General features: G+C 62.0%; 2 protein-coding genes and 1 long non-coding RNA gene across 3 annotated transcripts; 2 read left to right on the top strand and 1 right to left on the bottom strand.

Moving 5' to 3' along the window:
• Positions 1 to 1,123: 1,123 nt before the first annotated feature.
• On the bottom strand, positions 1,124 to 9,566 carry CCDC102A (coiled-coil domain containing 102A). The gene is made up of 8 exons (XM_062586689.1): positions 8,838 to 9,566; positions 6,631 to 6,848; positions 6,348 to 6,456; positions 5,872 to 5,988; positions 5,396 to 5,605; positions 4,907 to 5,077; positions 4,318 to 4,421; positions 1,124 to 1,834 (listed from the first exon to the last, which is right to left on the bottom strand). Exons 1-8 carry the CDS (start codon positions 9,432 to 9,434, stop codon positions 1,708 to 1,710), a joined length of 1,653 nt encoding a protein of 550 aa, XP_062442673.1. The 5' UTR covers positions 9,435 to 9,566; the 3' UTR covers positions 1,124 to 1,707.
• Positions 9,567 to 16,628: 7,062 nt separating this feature from the next.
• LOC134146420 (adhesion G-protein coupled receptor G5-like) lies at positions 16,629 to 21,777 on the top strand. Its single transcript, XM_062586841.1, has 12 exons — positions 16,629 to 16,686; positions 16,931 to 17,006; positions 17,124 to 17,322; positions 18,054 to 18,188; positions 18,358 to 18,474; positions 18,821 to 18,863; positions 19,107 to 19,213; positions 19,487 to 19,605; positions 19,740 to 20,005; positions 20,347 to 20,446; positions 21,004 to 21,266; positions 21,493 to 21,777. Exons 1-12 carry the CDS (start codon positions 16,629 to 16,631, stop codon positions 21,576 to 21,578), a joined length of 1,569 nt encoding a protein of 522 aa, XP_062442825.1. The 3' UTR covers positions 21,579 to 21,777.
• A 1,092-nt stretch (positions 21,778 to 22,869) lies between these two features.
• LOC134146392 (uncharacterized) lies at positions 22,870 to 25,634 on the top strand. Its single transcript, XR_009959833.1, has 3 exons — positions 22,870 to 22,953; positions 24,487 to 24,706; positions 25,546 to 25,634. It is a non-coding gene; the product is annotated as an uncharacterized LOC134146392 (long non-coding RNA).

The following is a 25,634-nucleotide window of genomic DNA, read 5'->3' on the forward strand; positions in this document are numbered from 1 at the left end:
CCTTGACACTAGTGAAATCACCGCCTGGATTTCCTCTCCGGGGCCGCCGGCCCGCGGAGGAACCCGCCGCCCGCTCCCGGCCCGGCCGGCCGCGGGGAGAGCCCGTCGCGCGCGCCGCCCCGGAGCCGCCGCAGGCCTTCCCTCGACGGAAAAATCCCCTCCGGGAAGGCAGCGACCGGCATGGCAGCTCCTCCCCAGGGATGTTTATAACCGAGACAGCTCGAAGCAGGACGGTCCGGTCCCGGGAAGCGCTCGGGATTCTCCCGGGACAACCCAGCAGGCCTTTCCGTCGCGGCCAGACACCAGGATTACCGCCCGCGCGGGCCTTCGGCAGCTCAAACCCGGGAGAAGCAGCTCCGGGTCTCCCCGCCGGGCAGCACGGCCACCACCCTGGCCCGGCCGGCTGTCCCCTCCGCAGCCGGGCTGTCCCCTCCGCAGCCGGGCCCTCCGCTCCGGAGAGGCCCAGTCCGCCCAGTTCCACCTGGGCCGCGACCTTCCTTTGGCCCCCAAAAGTATTTTTGGGTGCTTTTCCAGGCGAGGGTATTTGTGGCCACCAAAACCGTCTGCAAGCGCTTCCACCCCCACAGGCTGATTTGTTTGGCCATAAAAGAATTAACGTTTGTGGCAAATGAAGGACATTAAAAACAGCAAGCACTGGAGAGCCGTGCTTTTAGCTAATCAATTAAAAGGCAGAGCGAGGGAATTAGCTCACCAAAATATGAATTTTTAATAAGATTGCGTCTGAGTTCCTCCAAACCCCGCTTGCTGGGCTGCCTGGCCCTCCCCGGCTGAGCGGGGCCATGCAGGGCTGGAGCTGGTGCGACCGGCACCCATGGGTGGGTGCTCCAGGGTGAGCACCTCTGCGGGTGAGGGGGGGGGAAGCAAGAAGATGGCTCTGGAAATTAAATAACCCCCCCCCCCAAGGAAAGCGTGGTGCAAGGGGGTGCATTTTAGTTACAGGGCAGGCTGCTCGTGGCCCCGTGGCTGCGTGTCCCCGCTGTCCCCAGCACCCCCACCCCTCGCTCCTTGGGGGCAGGGGGGTCTCTTGGCACAGCCGCAGGACGGCTGTGCAGCCGCAGGCAAAGAGCAGTGGGGCAGCCCAAGCCATCACAAGAGCCTGGACCCCTCTCAGCTGTATATTTATAATAATAATAAAAGAAAACATATACAAATACATACATATATATAATATATATATATATATATATATATATATATATATATATATATATAAAGTAGACAGGATCAATCTAGCTGGCTCCAGGGACCAGGTCTGTCCAGGTTAGCTCGGTCCTCTCTCCATCCTCTCTCCAGCTTGCGTTTCCTCCTCGTGGTCTACTCAGGTGATGCTTATTTTGGTGTCCACGGCCGTGTCCCGAGAGGAGCCGGCGGCTGATGGAGCACAGGCAGGCTGGCCGAGAGGCAGCGGGTTTGGGGCTATCAGACCGGGCAAGTTCCTCCCCGCTGCTCTGTGCCTCAGTTTCCCCATCCGTAAGGCAGACTGCGGCTGTTTGCAGCGAAGGCTGGGTGGCGCAAAGGTTTGGGACGAGCCCCGTGGTGGCAGGCACTTGTCGGGCGAGGAGAACCACCACGGCACGGCCCCATCGCGGGCAGCCCTTGCATCCCACTCGGCCTCGGGTCCAGTTCGCAAAAACCCAGGCCACGGCCAGGGAACACCTGACCCGCCTCGCGCCGCAGCCCCGGGCGCTAGGGAACCTGGATCTGCAGGTCCTCGTCCTCGTCCGGGTCGCTGGTGCCGTCTCCGGGGTCGTCGGGGCCAAAGCGGGTGCCGCGCATCTTCCCGAAGAGCGGGGCGTTCTGCTGCCGCCGCAGCCTGCCGGAGGGGAGAGCTGGCTGGGGCGGGCGGCGGGGACCCTGCCGCCCCCCCCGGCCGGGGCTGGGGGCACGGGCCACCCAAAGGCACCCGAGGAGAGCCAGGCTGGGGGCCATATGGGGCACGGGAGCCAGGGCAGCCGGCCGGCGACTCCGGCCCGGAAGGGCAAAATCAAGGATTGCCTGGGACCGAGGTTGAGTTTTAGGGGTGCGCACGCGGTCTGAGCTGCCGCGGACGTGGGCCGCCCTGGGCACGCGCCCAACGGCGCTGCTGAGCCCCCTTCTCACCGAGTCTTCTCAACGTGGCTTTGGCCAAAAGCCTTTGGGGGTGGGGGGCGGGGGGAAGGAGGGCCTCAAAGCAAACCTAACGCTAGCGATTCTCCATTTTTTTCCCCCAAACTGCCTATCTCCAGTGGCCTGGGCACAGCTCAGACAGGCACCTTTGCACACACTGGTGGGGGGGGGGAGGGCGGGAAGCGAGGATGTGCCTCAGTTTCCCCAATCCCTAAACCCGACGACGCTAGCGACCACTGCGGCGGAGCATCCCAGCAACAGCCCAGTATGAAGCACGGCGCAGGCTAATCCACGGTGCTCGGGCACGGCGCGGCCGCTCCTCCGCACGGAGGAGGTTCTCCCGCAGGAATGCGCCCGCATCCGGCACCGGCGCGGGCGCCAGGGCAAACCTCTGCGCGGTGTGGCCGGGAGCCAAAGCTCCCGGGCTGGTAGCCCCAGCGGAGCCTGCAATGAGCCACGGGAAGCTTCCCCGGGGCCGAGAGGGCTGCGGTAGGGACGCCGGAGGCTTCGGGCTCCGGTGCCAGCCCGCGGCCTCCCCATCAATGGGAAGCGCTCGGTATTTTTAGCTCCTCACTTACCCTCGCATTAAAATTCATCAGCTGAATTTATGAGGCGAATTTGAAATCAAAGGCCTGAGATTGTGAAAAAAACAGTTCTCCCATCAGTCTCCGGTCAAAATGGACAAGTTTGCTGCATTTTACTGGAAAGCATGAATTATTTAGAGCAAGCGTGCAGGCAGGCTGGAGGGGGCAGGGAGGGGAGAAGATGAAGCCTCCATTATTCCTCTACGATTTAATGAAGATGTCCCAATAAAATAAAGAAAGAGTTAAAAAAAAAAAAAAAAAAGAAAACCCAAGTGCCTCCCAGAGATACTTGGATGGAGAATCGATTTCTCTCGTGGCCATTTCAGCTTTTTATTGCTGGAGAAGCAAAGTGAGGGCAGAGAAAGTTTTTAAGAGCAATAAAACTAGAGGGCCTTTAGGGAAGCTCTGGTTGCCTGGAGTAGCGGCTGCCCGGTTCCTACCTCCCTGCACGACTCCCTTGCCCTGCACAGCCTCATTCTCCGCGAGGTTTTGCTCGGGACATCTGTGCCACCCCGGGGACAGGGATGGAGAAGCATGAAAGGTCCTTCGAAGCCACTAAAGAGTCAAGCCAGGAGGAGTCGGCGAATTTGAAGGACAGACCTTCAGCGCCCTTGAGGTGCTCATCTCCGTGTTTTTGCGCTTTTGAACGTCCCAGATAGGACAAGCACAAATGCGGTTGGGATCCCAGCACAGGGACGAAGATGCTCTTTGCTGGGCCAAAAGGACAAGCAGTGAAAACGCCCTGAATGCCTTGTGCCCCCTCCCGAAGCAGCCCTGGATGGAGCAGGCGCCGCGGCTGGCCCATGCACGGGGCTTTGGGAACGGCTGCAGCATCCCCCCCCCCCCCCCCCCCCCGCCCCGGCATTGAGATGGAGGGAGCTTCCCTGGCTTTTAGCTTCCTGAATGAAAGTGGCAGAAAGAGGGAGCGAGCGTGCCCCCGCCGAGCCCTGCGATCCATCACCACGCGCCGATAAAGCACTCGCCCGACGTTCTTCCCTGTAAAAGCTCCCTCCCTCCCTCTCCTCCGCTCGGTAGCCGTCCCCCGGGGCCGGGAACGCTTACGTGAATTAGCCCCCTTTGGAAAGACCGCTTTGCTGCTGAGCAGCTCTTTATCATCGGCGTGATGCTTCTCCCTGGCTCCAAGGGATAAATCACTCCCGACAGATCCCCTGGCTGCGGCGCAACCCTTCGCCTTCTCGTGCTTCCAGCCGAGGGTCTCTGAGCAAAGGGGCGCTGCTGGATGCAGGCCACGCTCGGCACTCACCCGCCAAAGCCTGTTTGGGATGCTCAGAGCCTGCACCCAGCATTCCCCGTGGACACTACGGATGAAATCCAGTCCTGACCCAACTGTTAAGAAAATCAGGCTGCACTTGGCAGCCTTGTACAAGTCACAGTAATGTGATACCAGCTTAAACTGGTGTGAAGGCTGCTCCGAGGCTATGGGGAGCTCTGGAGGCCCGTAGCCCCCCAGTAGACACAGCCAGAGAGATGCTGCTAGAGGGATGCTTGCAGAGAACGCCCGATCCCATCCTTCGGTTTCCCCAGGTGCCTCTCTGCCGTTGCTGCCCGTGACGCCCGCGTGGCGCAGCCGCGGCCCGCCGCTCACCGGGACTGCAGGTGCTCCAGCTGCACCTGGAAGTTCTCGCTCTGCTCTGTCTGCTCGTCCAGTGACCGCTGCAGCTTCCGCGTCTGGTTGTGGGCCTCGTCCAGCTGCAGGACAGACAGGAGCGGAGCTGTCTTTGGCCACGGGGAGAGGACAGAGGTCCCCAACACCCGCTCTACTACTCTTCCCCTTCCTCAAGAGCAACCTGTTCCCCATCTCCAGGACGGGACAAGCTGTGCTCGACTCTCAGCTACTAATCTGAGCTGGCCGAGATTTCAGCCTACAACCTGGGTGAGACAAGCTCTTGGCACATGTCCCAGGCTGCATTTTTAATGCTCTTCTCCTGGAAGATCTTGGCACCTCCTTCACCAGAGCACAGTCAAGAGTTCAATTCAGCCTGCTCCAGGCTGGGATCTTACTTCTGAGAGCACTGTGGTGACAGCTCTAAGATAAGGAGATTTTCTGTTGTTAATGTAAAGAGGGAGTTTGCATGCTGCTAACCCCAGGCCTCAGCAGCTTGCTAGCCAGGCTCTCCTCCCTGGTCCCTGAGGCGCCCCCCATGCCATGGCTCTGGACACGTTCAGAGACTCACCTCATCCTCAGCTTGGGCCAGCTCCTTCTTCAGCTCCTCCACTCTCAGGCGCAGTTTCTTCACCTCACCTTCATGCTGCTCCACACGGCGGTTGGCGTGGGCCAGCTCAGCCATCTTCTCCTGGTACTGCTTCTTCAGCTTCATGTGGACATGCTTCAGGTCAGCCAGCTCCTGTGGTGGGCACAGCATGGCCAGGGCTGAGCGAGTGAGCTGCCCTGGCCAGTGCATCCTCTGCTACACGATGCCCCAGCAGCTCCTTTCCCCCTGCCAAATAACTCTCCTTCTGTGATGGAGGAGCTGTGATGGAGCCTACAAACGGGCTCCAGAACAGAGTCACTGTCACTGTTCACATGAAGGGAACAAGTGGAATCTGGGGTCAAGGGAGTCTGCAGGACCCAGATCCACCATCTGAGTGACATTACTCAGGGTTCTTCTGGCAGGGGGTGGCATGAGGTTGGGGGTGGCCCAGGCCCGAGCTGCTTATCCCACCTTGTTCTTCTCGAAGAGCTCAGTCTGGATGGTTTTGAGGTCGGTGTCCAGGGCACTGGCTGTCTGACGCCGCTTCCGAGCCAGCACCTCCTCCAGGTCCTCGATTTGTGCCCGCAGCTTCTTGTTCTCCCGCTCCAGGTTGAGCTTCTCGGTCTCCAAGCGCTCCCGCTTGCCCCACTCAGCCGCGTTCTCTGCCTGCAGTCGCTCCATCTGGGTAGGGGGATGCCTCGCAGGTTCAGGCCAGGGTGTCCCCTGGTGTAATGGTGGGGACTCCCCTCCACTGCCATGCTCTCTTTGCTCTCTGCACTAGCAATTGCCTCTCTCCTCACCACAGTCAGTCGTCCCAACCACCCTCTTGAAACAGCTCCTTGAAGTCCTTCCTGCCCTTATTCCAGTGCAGCTAGATGATGTTGTCCCCCTTAGTGAGGGCTCGGTCCCACTGTCCCCACCAATTCAGCCCCACAGCCCACCCTCACCTCCGTGCGCAGCTCAGCCAGCTTCTTGTCCATGCTGGAGCGGGCGCCCAGCTCATCTTCCAGGTCCTCTGAGATGCGTCCCAGCTCGTCCTGGTGGATCTCCTTCAGGATGTTCAGCTGCAGGAAGATACAGAGTGTGAGGGAAACAGTGAGCACTCTTAACCAAGGAGATTCAAACCCAAGTCCTACTTTGCCAGCAGATCCCCACCTGGTCTCGGGGAGATGTGGCCTCCCTTGGCTACTCCACAACTACCACCTGTAGTGGGGCCAGGCATATCCAAACCTCTGGAGAGGATGGATGGACTAGTTGTAGCTAGATCAATCAAGCTAGTTAAGATAATTAATGAGCGCCTCAGACACAGGCGGCTTGTCTGGAGCAGCAGTGCCCCCTCGTGGAGTTGAGGCCAAGGGTCCCCATGCCCCTGGGGACAGGGCAGCCTCCCCAGGTGGCAGCAGTGCCAGACCCCTCTGCTTACCTGCTTCATCACCTCCTGCTTGTTCTTGTTCAGCTCCTCATACTTGATTTTCCACTGGCTGAGCTCGCCCTCCAGCTTCTCAATGCTCTTGCTGAGCGCCAGCTTGTCCCTGAGGAGAGGCAGCCCCACGTGAGGGCTTGCAGAACCCCCCGCCCCAGCCCGTCCCAGAGGGGAGGGTCTCTGCTGGGCTCCCGAGCTGACTATGCCTGCGTGCCCAAGACCCCTTGGGCTGAGCTGGGCTCGCACCCCGTGAGGGTAAATTCCCACGACCCAGGGCACTCACTCCCGCTCCTTGAGCAGCACTTTCTGGGACTCGTCCAGCCTTAGCTTCAGGGCGGTCACTTTGGTGGCGTCCTCCTCAATGACACTCATGTCCTCCCAGAGCAGGCGGTTCCTCTCCTGGCGGGTGAAGGAGGTCCGTACGCTCACGGTGCTCCGCTGCTCCCAGCACTCAGACCCGTCCTGTTTGCTCTTCAGGATGTTTTCCATCAGCTCAAACTCCTGCAGCGACACAGGGTGGCCAAGCAGAAGGAACGTTACACAAAAAGAGATGAACACCCTCAGCAGCTGACCACTACCCACCCTCATATTCCAGGACCTCCAGCCTTGTCTCCCAGCACCCCACATTGCCCCAGGGCAGCACCCACCACACCAGCCGTTCTGTTGGGGTGCACAGCTGCTGCCCCACACCGAGCAAGGGCAGTTCTGGCTCCCTCTTTCGGCACCCCATATCCCAACCAGCTTGCACCCTTGCCTATCTTTCTGGGCTTTGCTCCATGCAGAGTTATAACGAGCAGCATCCCTCCATGCTGTACCACCAGCAGAACAAGGGAGCGTTACTGGGCCAAGCCACCCTGCGGCTGACATCTAGAGGACCCACTGCAGCAACCACATTTTCTGCCATCAGCCTCAGCAACTTGCTTTGATTACATGGTGCATTAAATTAAGGATGGAATAATATTGATTTATTAATCCAATCTCAGTGCGACTACTGCATAGGTTCATCTTTAATTAGACTTAGTGAGAGTGTGGCAAATTAGCTCGGTGTATAAAGCTCACTCACTATTCGCTTGCTTCTGCTTTTTGCATAAAATCCATAAAAAGCATGCCATCTCCATGACGAGGGGTGGCGGGAGGTGTTGTGCACACAACTCTACCTCCAGATCGCTGCCTAAGCACTGCTCATTCCCGGGGCCAAGTTAGGGAAAAACGGCCTCTCTGCTAATTGCACCAGGGAAGACGCAGTTGATGATGTCCCCTTGGCTTCAGCCAGCAAGATCTCTCTCTGCGGTGGGCCCTGCCTTGGGAGCCGGGAAGTGGAGAACGGCAAAGCCTTTCTTCCCTATCCAGTTTCTGCTATAACTGAGGAGACGCAGACGGCTAAGATTTGCTTTAAGATCAAAGCTCCTCTAGAGCAGCCAAGAATAATTTCTTTGGTTCAACTGGCTTAAAACTAGCTGGGCTTGAAAAAGGGAGGTGCTCAGGCTGCAAAGTCATGACAGTCTGCAATGAGATTTTCTGTCACTGAAGCCCATCAGACGACGGCTGGAGAAGTTGTGGCTGGAGAAACTGTGGGCATGGAAGAGGTATTTTTCCCCTCAGCCCTGGAAGAAAACCCAAGACAAAAGCACAGCAGGGAGCAACAAGGTCTACACTTGGGTTGAAGATACTCTAGGACCACAGAGCTCCAGACTGCATTTACTCCATGTGCTCACATCTGATGCTGCCACAAGGACTTGCCAGTGAGGGATGGGCCTCCCTGTCCTTGTCCTTCATGTAGGGCCTCCCACGATGTGTTGGGCAAACAGCACAAAGAAGAGCCAGACTACACCCTCATAAGGGGGAAATTAGGTCCTTAGGGTTTTTTTAGCAATGAGGTGTCAAGTCCTCAGGCTGATTCTTTTGACCAGCTGGGCTCTGCAGCAGCACATGAGGAGTTCGGGAAGACTCAGCCCTGCGGGTCAGCTGCATGGAGATGGCTCAGTCTCTTTTGATGCGACACTGGTGCGGTTGCACAAGAAATAGGAGGAGGCCAGTGAGACACAATTGCAGACAGCTATTTTCGGGCAGGAACTGCACTAATCCCAGCGACTGAGGAACCCCCTTTGACTCCTGCTACAGCGGCTGCAAGGTTGGCTGCAGGACAAGAGAGGGGCTAGGAGAGAAACCCTCCAGAAAAGCTTCCTAGTGGGATGCTCCATGGGATGCTCCATGACCTTGCCTGGGATCCAGGCGACCTTGCTGCACCCAGGTTACAGGAATCTGGGGCTGGCCGTGCTGCTCAGAGAGGGGTTTGACCCCGCCAACCTACCCCAAGAGGGGGTCGTTCCCATCAGGCTGCCCCAAGAAGGGTCCAACTCTGCCACGCAGCTCCAAGAGGGGTCTGACCTTGTCACCCTGCCTCCAAGAGGGGCTTGGCCCCACCACGGGGGAGCACCCAGAGCCACCCCATTCCTTCCTCCCGGCCCCGCGCGGCCAACGCGCCCTCACCTTGTTCTTGGCCGGCTTGTCAGAGCCCACATCTCGCACGGGCTCCTGCTCGGGGGCGGCCTCGCTCTCCTTCTCGGAGGCCACCCGGTTGTCCATCTCCTTCTCCTTCTCCTCCTCGCCCTTGAGGCGCGCCACCTCCTTGCCCAGCTGCTCGTTCTCGTTGAGCACCTCCTGCCGCTCCCGCTTGAGGCCCGTCAGCTCCTTGGTGAGCGTCTCCAGCTTGTGGCGCAGCTGGCGCACCTCCTCGCGCGCCTTGTTGCGCTCGGCCCGCACCTTGCTCCACTTCTCCCGCCAGTTGGCCGTGCAGTCCGACCACCAGCGCATGGTCTTCTCCATCTGGGCGGCGCGGGCCCGCGCCTCCTCCAGCTCGCGCAGCCGCAGCTCCTCGCGGCTCTCCCAGTCGCCCTCGAGGCAGGCGGCGCCCAGCAGGGGCAGCTGCGGCGGGCCGGGCGACGGCGTGCCGCTCGGCGGCGTCGGGGGCGGCCCCGACTCGGCCAGGCTGGCGCGCTCGGCGTGCGCGCTGCCCAGGATGGTGAGCAGGGAGCCCTTGGAGAGCTGCGGCGAGTCGGCGAGGCGCGAGCCGGCGCTCTGGCTCATGGCGGCGGCCTGGCGGCGGGCACGGGGCGAGGACGCCACCGCCGCCGCCGCCGCCTCCCTGACACGCGGCCTCAGCGGAGCGGGGGCCGCCCCGGGCGGCTCAGCATCGCCGCGGCGCCCCGGGCCGCCTCTCGTCCCGGCCCTGCCGCGCGGCGGCCGAGCGGGAGGACCTGCGGGAGGAAGAGGCGAGGAGTCACGGGGGCCCCGCTCTCCGCAGAGGGGGCCGGGCGCGCGCCGGGAAGGCGGCCGAACGCGGGCAGGGACCGACAGAGGGAGAGGAGAGACAACCGCCCCGGCGAGGGGAAGATCCTGGCACGCTCCGCGCTGCAATTTGGAGCTGGCCGGCCTGCCGTGAGCTCGGCGGGAAGGCGCCCGGAGCCGCCGGAGCCGTGGCGCCGCGTTCCCGGAGGGAGCGGACCCAGCTGCAGAGGAGCAGAGCCGCCGGCAGAGCCGAGCTCGCCCGGCAGCCCCCTCCCTGCGGCACAGCGACGGGAGCTGCGCGAGCCCCCGCGGGACGCGGGCGCTAACCGCCCTCGGGCTCGTCCCCGCGGCGCTGTGCCACGGCTCCAACGCCACGTCCGGCCCGGCGGCGGCAGCAAGGCCCGGCCCGGGCGAGCAGGCCGCGGGGGCAGCGGCGGCCGCCGCGGCCCTCCCCTCCCTTCCCCCTCGCTGCCCCCCCGGCTCCCCCCCTGGGGTGGGGGAACAACTCCGGAAAAGCCGGAGTTGTTGAAACCGGAGAGCGTCCCAGGCGAAGGCGGCCGGGGAGCAAGCGGAGCCTCGCGGCTCCTCCCGGTGCGTGCCGAGCAGACGGAGGCGGCCGCCCGGGGAAGGAGCCAGGAGGGGGGCCAGACGCACCGGAAAGCATCCCTTGGCCGGGCTCGGCGCTGGCGGGCAGCCCGCGCGCCGCTCCGGCGCTCCGGCGCGGGCCCGCCGGCGGAAGGACGCTCCCGCGGCCCGGCCCTTCGCTCCGCGGGCGCGAGGGGCCGGCGGGGGGCCGGTCCCGGGGAGGCGAACGCTCCCCAGCTGCGAGAACCTGCGGCCGCAGCGGCGCGGCCCCGGGGCTCTGCCAAGCTGCTAAACCGCTCCGGGAAACCTCAGCGGGAGCGCGCTGCCGACGCTAATGGGATAAACACAGAGCCGGAGGGTGGTCAGCCCGCAGCCTAATGGCCTCGGCCTCCCTCGCGGCGCTGGCAGCCGCGCGGAGCTGGACACGGGAGCCGGTGCTGGGTCTCGGCACCCTGCGTCTCCAGCAGAGGAGAGGCAAAGGCTACGCGCGGCCCCAGACGCCGCAGCCCGCGCTGCACGCGCAGCCCCGAGCCGCTGCCCTCCGGGGCGACGTCGGCAGCCGGGCCCCCGGCACGTGCCGGGCCGTGCTGCAAAACCCGGCTCGCAGAGGCTGCGGCACGGCCCTCGCGCGATTTCAGCCCCTCTGAGCAGGAGAGAAAGATAAACACACGGCTTGGGACCACGAGCTTTGCTGGGAGGACACAGCCGACTTGCCAAACCTGAGATGCTGTCAGCACCCAAAGTCACAAACCCTTCCCCGCCAGCAAAACAGCATCAGGGCGGCAGGGACCGAGAGCCCGAGCCAGGGACAGGAAAGCGAGGAGAAACCTGGCACCATGGAGCTCTGCAAGCAAGAGCAGTGAACACCGGAGGGAGTTTTTCTTTGCTACTTCTTGCTCAGAGCACTCAATTTCCTTCTTGGGATACAAAAGAGGATTTGGGAGTTGCACATTTGCCAACAACGCGGTCATCCCCAAAGTGCAATTCCAGCAGGAGAGGTTGTCTGTGCTCCAGCTTGCCTGCCGGGACAGCTGAGCCCAGGCTCGATGCAGGGCCCGAAAGGGGATGCGCACAGCTCCGGAGAGGCCCCGCGGCTGCCAGGGCAGATCCCCTTACTCCGGAGATGAAGCAGCCCGCTCCAGCTTGGGAACCAGCCACACGCTTCCGTGTGTTCCTCGGTTTCATGACAGCACAGCCTCGACCAGGAGTCAAACCCTGCCAGCTTCTGAGACCCATTCCCAGAACACAAGGCAGCAAAATCATCAACTGATTGCAATTACACATTTTGTGCTGGGGAATAATACACTTCTTGGACCTTATTCACTAAAATAGTTAAGAGTATTTTTTGCTGAAACACTCGAGAAGATCCAGACAAATGACACAGAAAACACAAGCCTCATGGCTCTAAGTTGGGAAAAGTTACAAAGCAACGAAAACCAGGGTCCTACAACGGCCTATGCCAGGGAATTGCAGAGATGAGTTTTGGTATTTACTTTTCTGCTCTCCCTACAGACAGTTTCTCCGGATAACAAACCCAGGTTGCCAGCAGACAGACCCCAAGCTGCTGTGCCATGCCTTTGGGAAGCCTGCACGCAACACGGGACACTACGCAGCATCCAGAGAGCAAGCACAGGGCACCTGACGCTGTGCAACATCCCGGGGGAAAATGCACAGTCCGTGGAGCGTCACACGGTGCCCACTGGGCGCAGAGCACGGGGCGCTGTGCAAAACCTGCGGGGAGCCACGCGATGCCTGCGGAGAGCACGCGTGGAGCGCCCCTGTGGACATCGCGCAGTGCAATATCCACGTGGAGCATGCACGCTGCATGGGATGCCGTGCAATATTTGCGTGGGGGGGGCAGGCGTGGAACACGGGAAGTGGGGCAGCCCCCACGGAGAGCGTGCGCAGCACCCACAGGGCAGCGTGCGTGATCCCCGGGAAGCCACGCACTGCCCTTGGCGAGCGCGACCAGCGTGACACGCACACGGGGTGCGCGGGGACGCGCGTGGGGCACGGCGTGCCCGTCGCTCCACCCCCCACCCGCCCCAGCCGCGCGGCGCGCGCACGCGCCCGGCGGGAGGCGGCTTTCCCGCGCGCGCCCCCCGGCGGCCGCCCCGCCCCCGGCGCCGCCCCATTGGCCGACGGCGCTGCCAATCGGGCCGCCGCCGCGGTGACGCCGGGCCCGGTCCGGTCCGCGGGGAGCGGGGCGCATTCCTCCGCGCCCCCGAACCGGCCCCTCCCCCCACCCCCGGGCCCCGAACCGGCTCGGCTCGGCACGGCTCGGCTCGGCTCCCGCCGGCCCCGCCGAGCCCCGGGCCCGGCCCCCGCCCGCCCCGCCAAAGTTGCCCCAGAAGTTGCCCGCGCCGCCCCGCCGCCCCCCCGCCGCCGCCCGGGCCTGGCCTGGCCTGGTCTGGCCTGGCCTGGCCCCCTTCCACCCCGGCCCCGGCGCCGCCCGCTCACCGGTGGCGGCGCGGCGGTGCGGGAGCCGCGCGGGCCGGGCCGCTGCCGTCGGGAGTCTCCTCCCTCCTTGCCCTTCCTCCTCCTCCTCCTCCTCCTCCTCCTCCCCCGCCTCCCCGCTGCCCGGGCCGGCGGCAGGGGCGGGCCGTGCCGGGCCGCGCCGGGCCGGGGGCGCTGGCACGGCCCGTGCCCGCCGCGCGGCGGTGCGCGGTGCGCGGTGCGCGGTGCCGCCCCGTCGAGCTGGCGCGGGCGCTCGGAAGCGCGGCGCAGCCGAGCGTTTGCGCCTAGCGGGGCTCGGGCGCGGAGGCTTGCGCCCGAGCGTGTTGCACGCAGGGGGGGTTTGCACGAGGAGGCTCGCACGCCGCTGCGGGCAGGCAGCCGTGCTGGCGCGCGAGCGTTTCCACGCGGCTCTGCGTGCCCGCGGGCGCTTGCACGCGGGCGCGTCGCACGCCGGCGCGTTGCTCGGGCGCAGCCTCGCGTGCGGGCGTACCCGCAGGCCGGCGCCCAAGCGCGCCAGCACGCGGGGCTTTGCACGGCGGCCCGCTCTCACGCGGCGCGCTCGCGCCTGGCGCTGCAGCTGCCTGCCTTCGACGCGGCCCGGGCTTGTTCCCGGCCCCTCCGGGCTTGAGCGCTCCTAGAGCTGGCGGAAACGTGGCGGCGGCGTTGCGGGGGGACCAGCTGCGACAAGCGGGCTTAGAGCTCCTTCCTGGTGCAGGCAGCACCGGCGCGGCGCTCGGGGCGCCAGGGGTTCCTCCACCCCGCGACACCGACCGGGAGCTCGCGTCCTCCGCAGCAGCGCCTCGGCCTCTGAACCGCAGCGTTTTTCCTCTGCTGGTTCATCGTCCTGCCGGCACCGCTGAGGTTTGATCAGTCCGAGGTTTGAGGCGCTGTTGGCTGCGCGGGCACGGGCTGGAGCAAACGTCTCTTAAGTTTGGAGCTCCGCTGCCCACCACTTCCACCCTGGGCTGTTGCAGCTTTCTATTTCTGGAGCGAGGGAGGCGATGATGCCAGCGGAAACCAAAAGCCGCCTGGAGCGCGTGGTTCAGGGGCTCGGGCTCGCGAGCGCCCTTTCCTGCGCTCCGTATAGCAGGTAGACGCACACCGCTTCCGCTGCAGAGGTTTTCACCGCCGTGGCAGGATGAGTCCCTCTCTCCTCGACGGGGCGAGACGCCGAGCTTCGGGGCCCTGGGGGGACAGCGCCGCGACGTCCCCCCGAGGGGCCCCACGCAGAAGGGGCAGAAGCATCGGCTCAACCCTGTATTAGACATCAAAGAATCCACTAGATGGACAGGGAGATGTTATGAAGTTACCTAGAGTTGTGTCCTTGCAAGCCTGGGAGGATTTCTCAGCACAGTATTCCCCTCCTATCTCATCTTTCAGCCGTGACACCGTTTTTCCTAGGTAGTTTTCCCTTTGCTGGATGTTTTTCATCAGAAAATACTGAAAAGCAAGAGGCCAAAAGCATTCGTTTCCCACGAGAACAGGAGTGTCACTAATACCCTTTTCTCCCCCCAGCATTTGTTGCATGGAGAAAATTAAGTTAAAGCAAAGCCAGGAACGTGTGTGCATGTTTTCACCCCTTCCCTCCTAACCCAGTGTTTTTTCCACTGGAAAAGCAGTCGAAAAGCCAGAGAAAATGGATCGCCCTCCCACGTTCGGTTTTTGGTGGTTTGCCTTAGAAAAGAAATTCGTTCTCTCTCCACAGCGGGGCCTTTCCCAAGCCGGGTCGGCAGGAACCCTCGGCTCTGCCCGACACCGTGCCGGGATGCAGCGCCCAGCTCCAGCCAGGCTCTTGGGAAAACCTGAAGAGGGACAAATTTGCAAGCTGAAGTGTGCTTAACCCGATGTGGTAAAAAATAAACTTGCATGAGATCTGAAATGAAGTTCCCTGTTTCAGCTGGAGGGAGAGGTTAAAGTCATTTATTTAAAGAAAATAAAAGTGAAAGAGTGGTTTGCAGAAAAAGTCATTTTGGACCAAGAAATTCAAAGAGTTTCTTTAGAAAACACCAAAATTAAAAGTGCCAAATGTTTCTTTGCTGTTTGTTTGCACGTCAGCGTCGTGGTAAACCCAAAAGATCCAAGGACGTGTGCTGGCATCACAGCATCGCTATTTTTACCCCCCCTTTGCAAAAATCAAGACATTTCGGCCACGGCGATGTCACCTCGAGAGCTGCGTTGCCCTTTTGAGCGCTCCGCGGGGCGGCCAGCAGCGACCGGCTGAGCGTCCTGCCGGGATCGCAAAGCCGGAGCGCGTTTGCGCTGGGGAACCCCGGGGCTGGCATTTCGGCCCGCCGGATCCCCCGCAGCTAGACCTCGATCCGGTCTGGAGGACGGGGCATGGGAAAGGTCCGTTTTGGCGATGCTGGATCCGCCTGGAAAGCAAATGGCCTTTGGGCCGCGCTGAATAGCATCGCTCCTCAAACCCGCAGAGGAGCCGCCTGAGTTTGGCGCCGGTGCTGAGGCTCCCCGCGTTGCTCCGGCTGCTACCCTGGACCCTAGCGCTGCTTTTGCAAAGGATAAGCCAAAGGAAATATAAAAGCGCCGTAGATGTTATCGGCTCATCCGCGTACGAGACTTTATCTGCTCATCTGCATTGAGCACTTCCTTTGCTGCTGCCGGGGCCTCGCGGCACAGGCAGCGCCGGAGCCCCGCGGGCTGCCAGAGCCCTGCTGCGCTGCCCGCTGCTCCGGAGACGGCCGAGCGCCAGGAGAAGTGCCCCGCGCCCGCCGGGCACCGCCGAGCGGGTAAGGGCTTCCTCCGCGCCGCTTGCATCTCGCTGTAGGAAGGCTGGTGATACAGGAAAGTGTGCAAAGATGGGTTTTTTTCTTTTTTTTTCCCTCCTGCCTTGGGGAAGCCGGAGCAGAGTAGCAGGGTGCTGGCACCGCACCGGCGAGCTGCTGCTTCCCGAGCCCTGCGGTCGCACGGCGGTGGCAAGCTTTCCCTCCCCGCTCTTGTATTTATTTATTCATTTTTTTTTTGCGCTTTAACCCCCGCCGTTTCCCGTTTTCTGCCCAAACCGGTGCGAAACGAGCTGCGGAAGTCCCCGCCGGGCGTCGAGGCCGATCCTCCGCGCCGGCTCACGCACGGCTGCTCCAGCTCGGGGCTGCTCCCCTTTCGGCTTCCTTTGGCTTCCAGGCTAACGTCACCGATGGCTCCGATCCTGCCAAATTGTGCCCAGAGGCGACATTAAAAAAAAAAAAAAAAAGAAAAAAAGAAAAGAAAAACTCCCTAAAATGCAAATGCTGCAGTTTGGGGGGGGGGGGGGAAGAGGAGGGCTGAGCAGGCTGCGGAAAAGCTGCACCGCTCGCCGTTGCACGGCCCCTTTCCCACCCTCTGCAGCTCGCTGCCGGCAGCCGCACCGCAGAGGGCAGCGGCCCAGCGGCCGGGCTGGATTTCTCCCGCAGCAGAGCCCGTACGGGCGAGGGGCTCTCTGCGCTTCCTGATATCCAAAAAGCGTTCGGCTTCAGCCTCACGATGGGGCGCTGCAGCGTGCCGCCCCGGCGCGGAGGGGAAACCGCGTGTTGGTGGTTAGCACAAGAAGTAAAACGGTTATTTATTGCAAAAAGGAAAAAAAAAAACCCACATTTTTAATGAAGCGCTGGGAGAAACTGCGTGGAGCATCCCTAGCCGGGGCTTTGCACGTGCTACGCCACGCGGCGATGCCCCGCTGCAGCGGCAGCGTTTTGGGAGATCTCGGTGTGCGTGTCCGGGGAAGGGGGACGACGGCGGTTTTCGGGGCTGCTGCCGCTGTGGGTGGAGCTGGGAGCGGAGCCGTGTTGCAACCCATGCAAATCGTGCCAGAGGCCTCGCGCCCTGGGGCGGCGGGCGCTCGCGCTCGGCGCGCTCGGCGGCGGCAGGAAACGGAGCCGCCGAGGCGAGGGCTGCGAGCGGAGCGCCCCGGCGGCGCCCGGGCTGTCTTTGGCAGGAGCGACGGTGCGGAGCGCCCCGGAGATGAAGCCCCGGCTGCTCGCCGTCCTCATCCTCGCTGTCGCCGCCCCGCCGTTCCACGGTAGGGACCGAACCGATGGCAAGCTTCCAGCCTCTGCGGCTCGATTTTATCCTGGGTGGCACCGCGGTGGCCGCGCAGGGAGGCTTTCCCGCCCGCTCGCCGGCCCAAATCGAGCAAGGCACCTTGGTGCACGGGTTTCGGGGCAGCCGCTCTCCCGGGCAACCCCAAAGCTCTTGGGACCCCCCCACACACACTCCTCCGCCCCCCTCTCCCTGCGAGGGCCGCTCACGTCTCTCCCCCGCAGGCCTGGAGCGGGACGTGGCCGAGCTGGATTCCTGGCTGCAGGATGACTGCGCCGCCGCCGGCGCCAACATGGCAAGGTGCGTTGGTGCTCCGCCACCTCGCCGCCGTGGCGGTCCCCGGGCACCCCGGCACGGTGCCACCGTGATGTCCCCGGAGCGGTGCAAAGCCCGCAGACCCGCGGTTTTGGCCCGCAGGTTAAACGCGCTCGAGCGAATGCTGGCCAAAGCCAACTTTGAGCAGGAGAGCCTCACCTTCAGCTTCTCCACCATCCAGACCCACGTGTTCAAGCTCAGGGCCCAGGGCTTCAGAGGCCTAAATCTCACCAGCAAGCCGGTCAGTACCCGCAGGCCTCAGAGAGGTTTCAAGGTGTGGGAGCCATTTGTGCTGGCGCCAGTAGGTTGCCATCGGCGTCCGCGGATGATTTTTGCAATGGAAACCCCATGAGATGCCACTGTGGTGGAGCTCCCCTGGCAGCAGGTGGTGCAGATCTCCTTGTGCTGGACGTGGGATCAAACACGGGGCTTTGAAAGCCAGGAGTATCTCTGCAGGGAGCTGGGATTTGGGTGACAAGTCCCTGTCACTTGATATGTGCTTGTCCTAAGGACTGGGAGATCGCCGATGGTGGGACTGGAGAAACTGCAAGGTCTGAGAGTCTGAATGCATCCCTGGCACCTTGGCAGTGAGCTGGGGACATGTGTCGTGGGCCATGAGCTGTCACTTGGCCAGGGGAGGCCGTGATGGCCCACGCTGATAATCGCGGGTCACAGCGTGGGGAGGGTCCAGCCTCTCACCAGGGTGACCTGTGTCCTGGGGGCCTCCACAGCCGTGGTGGGTGCCTCCACCACCACCTCCTCCAGCTGGGCACTCCTCCACCAGGGCGACACCCAAGGGTGACAGCAGGGCTGGGTGTCCCCGGGACAGCACAGGCCTTTGTCCTCCTCTAGTGGCCAGTTAGAATCAGAGCTTGGAAATCACCCAATGCCTCTCGGCAGCCCGGTCCCTGCTGCCAGCAGATCCTGTGCCGGAGGCGCTGTGCTGGCCTAGCCCAACTTGGGGATGGAGATGGCAATCACTGTCCCTGCGGCTCTCCTTGGGTCTCAGCCAAGCTTTCTCCTCCTCCCCAGTCACAGATGGAAGAGCAAAAAAGCATCCCATGGCATGCCATGCGCTTCCCAGCGGAGCTGATGAAGGGTGTCCAGGGAAAAGAGGTCCAGCAGAAACTTGTCTGCATTTACATCCACAGCCCTTGCATCTTCCAGGTGAGCCACCCGCTTCACACCCGTGGGCCAGGGTGATGTGGAGGAGCGAGGGCAGCCCCTGGAGGTGTCCTTCATGGCTCCTCTCTGGTGTCCTGAGAGCAGCTGCATCCCCAACCCACCACGAGCCTCGTCCCTCCTGGGAACTGATGGGCACCCCAACTCTTTGCAGGATGCACACAACAGCTCTGTGCTGAATGACAACATCTTGGGAGCCTTTCTCCAAAACGTCCGCGTCACCAACCTCAGCCAGCCCGTGGAGATCCAGTTCCGGCACAACAAAGTGCTGGTGAGTGAGTGAGTGACCGGCCAGCCCTACTGCCTGGGGCCACCAATGCATGGGATGCTCTGGGAAGGATCGAGCTGGAAGGAAGGGGCCGGACCTGATCCCTGCGGAGGGGAGCAGTGTAGCTCCGTTCCATGCATGCATGATGCCTGCTAAGAGTGAGGGATGTGAGGGTGACCCCAAGCATCAGGATTTTCATTGGAGTTCAGAAAAGAGATTTTCCCTGCTTTGCATTAGAACCAGGATGTTGCTTTGCAGCTGACGAGTTCCTTGGGGACCACAGACCTTGCCCCATTTCTAACCTCCTCCTTCCTCATCACTGACCCCTCTTTCTTGCCCTTCCCACCAGAACACCTCCAACGCAACCTGTGTCTTCTGGCTGCCTGGAGCTGGTAAGTGCATTGGCAGCTGGGGCAACAGAGTGAGGCCACCACCTAGGTGCCACCGTCCCTGGTGGCACTGCTGAACTGCCCCAGGGCAGCTCTCACTGAGCCTGAGAGGGTGAAGGTGGACCAGGGCTGGGGCGGGAGTGCTGAGACCTCACCTGTGCACTCAGCCCTTCACCCCCATCAGCTCCATGGGGCGTCCTCAGGACCCCCTGGCTGCCTCTCCGACAGTGTTTCTCCCTCTGGCAGGCAGTGACGACTTGGGAAGCTGGAGCTCAGAGGGCTGCGAGACCAGGCACAGCCAGGGCACCGTTCTGTGCCGGTGCAACCACCTCACCTACTTCGCCGTGTTGCTGGTAGGATGGACGCCCGCGGGTTGTCTGGCTGTTTTCACCTAGCTAATCCCTTGTAAAGGCTGGTCCTTCACTGTGACCCGATCCCTCTTTGGGCTCTTTTGCCATAAAGCGCTTTGTTTTTTTTGATGAGAGATACCTTGTTGGGGAACGGAGCTTCTCTGGGCTGTCGGCGAGGGGGTGCAATGCCGTGATTGCTACAGGGCTGGCGTGTCCACACCGGGGTCACGTGCCGCTGGCCCCTAAGCCCGACACTTCTCTCTCCTCCCTGGCCAGATCACGCCGGGTAACATCAGCCAGGCCGAGTTGGTGTCTCTCACCTACATCAGCATCGTGGGCTGCTCCGTCTCGGCTGCTGCTTCGCTTTTCACCATTCTTCACTACTGCATTTTCAGGTAACTCCAGCTGCAGCCACCTTGGCCCTGGGCCCTGCAGCATCAGTGCTGGCTCTCCTTTCCCAACCAGAGGGGGCCAGGTGAAGACTTCTCACCCCTCCAGCATTGCCCCTTTTCTTGTCCCTATCTTTTAGGAGGAAGAAGAGTGATGACACGACCAAAATCCATATGAACCTCCTGGGTGCGCTCTTTCTCCTGAACATTGGGTTCTTGCTCAGCGAGCCGCTGGCCTTGGCCCCGATGGGGCTGTGCCAGGCTGAAGCTGCCTTCCTGCATGGGTGCCTCCTCTGCACCTTGGCCTGGGTGGCTGCTGAGGCCTTCCATCTCTACCTCCTCCTCATCAAGGTCTACAACGTCTACGTCCGGCGCTACCTCCTCAAGCTCTGCTTATTTGGTTGGGGTGAGTGTGGCCTCTCAGGTTGCTGCCACTGCCATGTTCGTCCCTATTAGCACTGATGGGTGGAGGTGTGCAACTGGGGCTGGTGGGAGGCCCACCAGGAAGGAGGCCAGTGGAGGGAATGAGCATGGGTGCTGTTGCATGGGCCAAGGGTCACGCTCATGTTGGAGGTGCCTGCCGTGGTGCTCGGCTCTCTGCAACGCTCCTGTGCTAGGACCCTTGCATGGTGCTGCAGCAATCACCGTCTGCAGGCCCTCTGGGCTCCCCGCCCCTTCTCCAATGAGCACAGCTGGGATTTCTTGTCCTGTCTTCTCTCCGACCATATTCTGTCTCCTGACCCACAGGTCTGCCAGTGTTGGCAGTAGTTAGCATTTTGCTCTTCAAGAAAGACACCTATGGATACCTTGATATCAAAACTGCTGATGGCTACAAAAATGCTACAATGTGAGTGCTGGAGGCATGCGGCGTCTGGGGCACCATCGTGGCTCTGCTGACATCAGGATGAGGTGGAGCAGAATTAGTTTGGCTGGAGAAGGAACCTCTTTCTCCTCCCTGAAGGGTGCCCACCTCTCTGGCCATGGCCATTTCCCCGAAATGGGGACTTGCTACACGCGTGGGGAGGCATCTCCTGCTGTCCCCTGTCTTGGCCATGGGTCAGTTCACCCTGAAGCAGCTTCAGAGACATTATCCCACCCATGTGTGAGTGCCATGGGATGTCTGGTGTGCGTGGCCATGCTGGGAGACGCAGAGGGGATGGCTCCATCCCACCCTTGCTCTGCTGCTGAGCTGTGACTGCGCAGCACTGTCCTTCCTGCAAACACAGGTCTGTCCCCCTCCACACACAGGGCTTTTCCATGCAGGCTTGGCTCCCCAAAACCCCTTCTCAGGGGACATTAGCCCTTCTCCCCAAGAAAATATCCCTCCCGGCTGCTCTGGGCTGCATCTGCCACCCCTGAGTGCTTCTCGTGGCTCTCCCCAAAAGCATGGACTTCCTTGCACAGGTGCTGGATCACCAGCCGCGCAGCTTACTACTGCACCCTGTGCTACGCTGGCCTCATCCTGCTCTTCAACACCCTGGTGCTGCTCACCGTCGTGAGGATGCTGAGGAGCAGCCGGCGCCACAAGGGGACGGCAAGGAAGGACTGGGCAACGGTGCTGGGGCTCACTTTCCTGCTGGGCACCACCTGGGGCCTGGCCTTCTTCAGCTTTGGTGTCCTCTACGTCCCCCAGCTCTACCTCTTCACCATCCTCAACTCTCTGCAGGGTCGGTGGGAGCACTGGGCCTGGGAAGGGGTTTTCTGGGGGGAAAAACCCATGCACTGGAAGCAGCAGGGTCCTTGCAAGCTCCATGCTCTCCCTGTGGCGGGAGGGATGAGTGACAGGCCAAGACCCCGTGCTCCAGGAGAACCTGGAGGGGCATGAGCTGGTTGATGTTGGTTGTCCCGGTGGATGGTGATGGCCAAGGGGCCTTGCTGTGTTTCCACCTGCAGGTCTCTTTATCTGCGTGTGGTACCACATTGTGCACCGCCGGACGGACCGTGGCTCTGTCAGCACCTCCTCCAACACCACCAAATGAGCTGGCCTGGCCAGCAGGACCAGAGGCTGGCAGGAGACTTTGTGGGGACACCACGCCAGAGCCCCTCCATCGCTATGAACTGCACAGGGAGCAGGTCTCCTGGAGACATGTGCTCCCTAGTGCTTTTTCAGAGCTGCCCGGACACATAAACTGACTCTGTGGAGGAGGATTTGCCCTCTGTGCCTCCTCCACAGCCTGTTCCCACCACGGGACCTGGCAAGACGCAGGTGGCTCTGAGGGGCAGAGCTGCTCCCCATGGGCACCTGGGGGCTGTGCAGGGACCTCCCGCAGGTGCCCGGTGTGGAACGTTTGGGCAGCCAGAGGCAAAACGCTTAGCCAGATGTTTTTCCAGGTGTTGTCAGGGCATGCACAAGTCCCCCACGGGAGCGGGCAGCCTACGTTTGTCTGCTCCGAGCAGGAGCACCCCAGCCATCGCTCCTTGCGGATGCCGGACACGGCGTGGAAGGAATCCCCGGGCTTGACAGCCTGAGACTGGAAACGCTTGGCTCCTTCGGTGGCCCAGGTGGGCAGACCCCAGCAGCGACTTCCTCGGCTTGACAGGGTTGTCATTAATGAAGGTCCCACTAGATGGCACAAGGAGGTTTTCAAAGATTTTCCCAGCTCTGGACTGCTCACGCGGCGGGGTCAAATGCCCAAACACCTCTGCGCGCTCTCGGAGGCCAGAGCGGCTGCAACAGGCAATGCCGGATTGCAGCAGTGCCCGAGGCCCCTTCCCCAGTGCTGCTCGGAGGTTGCTTTTTGGAGGAAGACGTTGGTCTCCTTCATCCTGCCCCACTTGCCCCGGGCGGGGGGGAAACCCAGCTCGCTGCTGCAGTGCATCCCGGGGGCGGTCGGTGGTTTCTCTTCTCGCACCCGAGGGATACCTGTGCGTCGGGCTTTGACACCGGTCCCCTCCGGGGCTGCAACGTGGGGAAGCCCCCCGGCTGCCAGGGTTTCCCCGGGGCTCGGGGAGCGCAGCGAGCTTGCCGCCAGCGCTTCCTGCGTCCCCACGACCGTGGCGGTGCTGTGACACGTCTAGAGCTGGCGGTAAAAGGGGGGGGGATTTCTGATTCAGCCCCGTCGATGTGCTTTAGCGATGCAAATACACGCGGAGCCGCCCGGCAGGGCTCCCGGCAGCGGGCGCCGTTGCTGCAGCCGGGACCGTGCGGCAGGCAGGAGGCCTCCTTGGGCTCCCGGGCCAACGGCTCCGCGCCGGAGCCTGGTCTACCAGAGACAGGATCCAGGTCTGCAAAAGCACGCCAGACCCTTGGTATTTTGGTATTCGGTATTTCAGCAGGGACCCCGGTGGGAACACGATAGGATCGATTTATCCAGCAACGTAGGGAGCGATCGCCATCCCAGATCCTCGACTTCGGTGGGTAGCAGCCCCGCGCCAGGCGCTTCCCGGGCAGCACAGGCATCGGCACGTCCGCCCTCGTGGCCGCGCCGCCGGGCACGTAGCCCTCCTCCGGGCTGCCAAGCACGGCCGTTTCCTCAAGGTCAGAGCCGAGACTGCGGCCGGCGGGCTGCTGCCTGCTCTCGGCTCTCCGCGGCTCCGGCGTCTCGCGGGGCTGCGGCAAAGCGCCGCTGCGCCTGCCCGCCGCAATGACTAAAGCGCTGCCCGCCGGCGCTTTGGGGCCGCCTTTCGAGCCCGCCCGGCCGCGCCGGGGCCTCGCCGGCGCGGCCCACGCGTTGTGGCCATGAGCCGTGCGTGCCTCATCGCTCCAGTGCCCGCCGGTGGAAAGAAAGGCCGGCTGTTGGCGAGGCGCCAAGCCGTGGGCCCCCGCGAGCCCGCGGGAACGGTCTCTCGGCATGAGTCAGGCGCATTCCCGGTGACGGCGTGTGCGCTGACACCGCTCCGTTAATGCACCTTTTTCCTGTTTCCGGTGGCGGTAGGGGAACGGCCGCTTTGTCGGCGCCTCCAGCGGCAGCTCTCCCGGGAACACGGAGGGCGGCGACGCGTCTTTGCATCTTCTCGCCGGCGGTACCTGCCGCAGCGTCGCTCCGGCAGCCTCCCTCCCGGGCATGCGCGCCCTCTATGGGCTTTAAACGCCCCGGCGGTTTGCCGGCGGGGTGCGGGACGATGCCGCAGCCCGTCTCTTGGAGCTCGGCGCCTCCGGGCCGGCCGCAAAAGCGGACGTGCCTGCAAGGAGGACCTGCTGCTACAGTGGGCGCGTTGGCCGTAGCGAGCCTGAAACGCCAGCTGTGCCAGGCACGGAGAAGCAACGTGTTATTTATTTATTTTTTTATTTTTGCGATCAGAAAGAGTTTCTGCACTTCTCTACCCGCATGGCACAGCATCTCCTTGGATTTCCCAGCCAAGGAAGCGCAATCGGGTTGGGGGTCACCCCCGATCCGGAGCCTGGCCTGGCTCCAGGGGTCCTGCGAGCGTGCCGGAGGCTCGGCGCTGGCACTGAGCCCTATGCGCTGAAGCGTGCCGGCCACCGGCCGTGGCACCGGTCTGGGGGAGTTGTTCCTTTTCTTAGGGCAAAAAAAAAAAAGCCGTTTGTGGCATCGCGTTCACACGTGCACTATCGGCGCCACGCTAACCACCCTGGGCTCCAACTCCGGGCAAATCCAGAGGGACAAAACCTTGGAAATACAAACCTTGAAGTTTTGATGAACCAGGCAGGACCAAATTAATCCAGGGAGAGGCAGCAGTGTGGGCACGGACCTTGACTCCCAAATCCCTTCCAGGGACCCAGCCTTGGGTCCCCGCTGCCCTGGAGGCTGCGGGAGAGCCGAGACAAACTTGAGTTTCCCGTGTCCTGCGGAGCATCCTAAGCCAGCGCTTGTGCTAGCCTCACATAGCCTCAGGATCGCTTTTCATCCAGGCTTCACTAACATCATTTCAGGCTTATTTGCAGCGCTGAGCCCTGCAACAAGATGCTTTTATTGCTCTCTACAGTTGGACTTTGCCGCTCTGGCGCCTGGCAAGGAGCTGCTACTCCTGCTGCCTAACAGAGAAACCCGGACACGGCGAGGACCTGCAACCCGGTCGCTCAGCGATGGAGTTTTTTGACCGCTACCCGTCCCACCACTAAGATGGTCCCTGCAGGAGGTGACGTGGCTGCAGCCTAAAGCCTCCCAGCTTTGCCCTGATGTTTTGGAGCGGGGCTCATGCAGGGGTAATTAAATGAAACAGCTATTTCAATATGTTAACTAACTTCAAAGCTTCTGCTGCAGGGTGGGCTTGCCTAGACATCAGCCGCTTGTGCACGCACGCACTCAAGCTGGAGACGTGAGGTTCTCCGGCGTCGTTTGAGTTGCAGACCCTTGAGGTCCCGACGGTCGGGGAGAGGCACGGTGCCTTCCTTGCTCGGCTTTGCCAGCCCTCCTGCAGCGCCTGCGTGTCCTCAGACCGGGAGCAGAAAATCGCTGCCCGGGAACCCACGGGCTGGTTTCAGCGGGTGATGCTTTCGGCAGCGGAGCCTCAGGGTTTTTATGGGGAGGTTTAGTATCAGAATTGGGTAGGCATTTTACAGCAACATTTTCAAAGTCGGAACACCTCAGTTAGGCAAAAGTGATCCCAGAAGAAGGGTATCAAAAATACAGGAAAATAAGGATTCTGTTGGTTTTCATGCAAAGTGAAAAATCCATTTTTATGCTGGGTGCTATTTTTCATTCTGAAGTTTAAGCAAACGCACATAAAACCAGAACACATGCTTTATGAGCGTGTTGAGGCAAGAGCTGATTTTATTGCTAAGGGTTACGGAGCCAGGTCTGACGGGTCAAACAGCGCGGTGAAGCCCTTCTGTGGCCGTCCCGCTCTGCTGAGCCCTGTGTCCATGAGCAAATGCTGGGGCACGCTGAGCCCCCAGCCCAGCTCTTGCGCAGGCACCGGGGAGGGATGGAGCAGGCAGACTGCAGTGGGTGCAAACCCTGCATGCCCGTGGTGATGGCCACCCACTACGAAGGCTGAAAGGCATGGGGCCAAAGCTGTAAATGAGCCTGCTGTCCCTTCCAGGCATGGCTACAGGCCATGGGCAGCCCCTCTTGTTGACAGTCAGAAGGGCTGCAAGGATCCTGCTTGCCGTGGCCACCGAGTCACCAGAA

The sequence above is a fragment of the Rhea pennata genome, chromosome 13 (genome assembly GCF_028389875.1).
Source record: "Rhea pennata isolate bPtePen1 chromosome 13, bPtePen1.pri, whole genome shotgun sequence".
Lineage (NCBI taxonomy): Eukaryota > Metazoa > Chordata > Aves > Rheiformes > Rheidae > Rhea > Rhea pennata.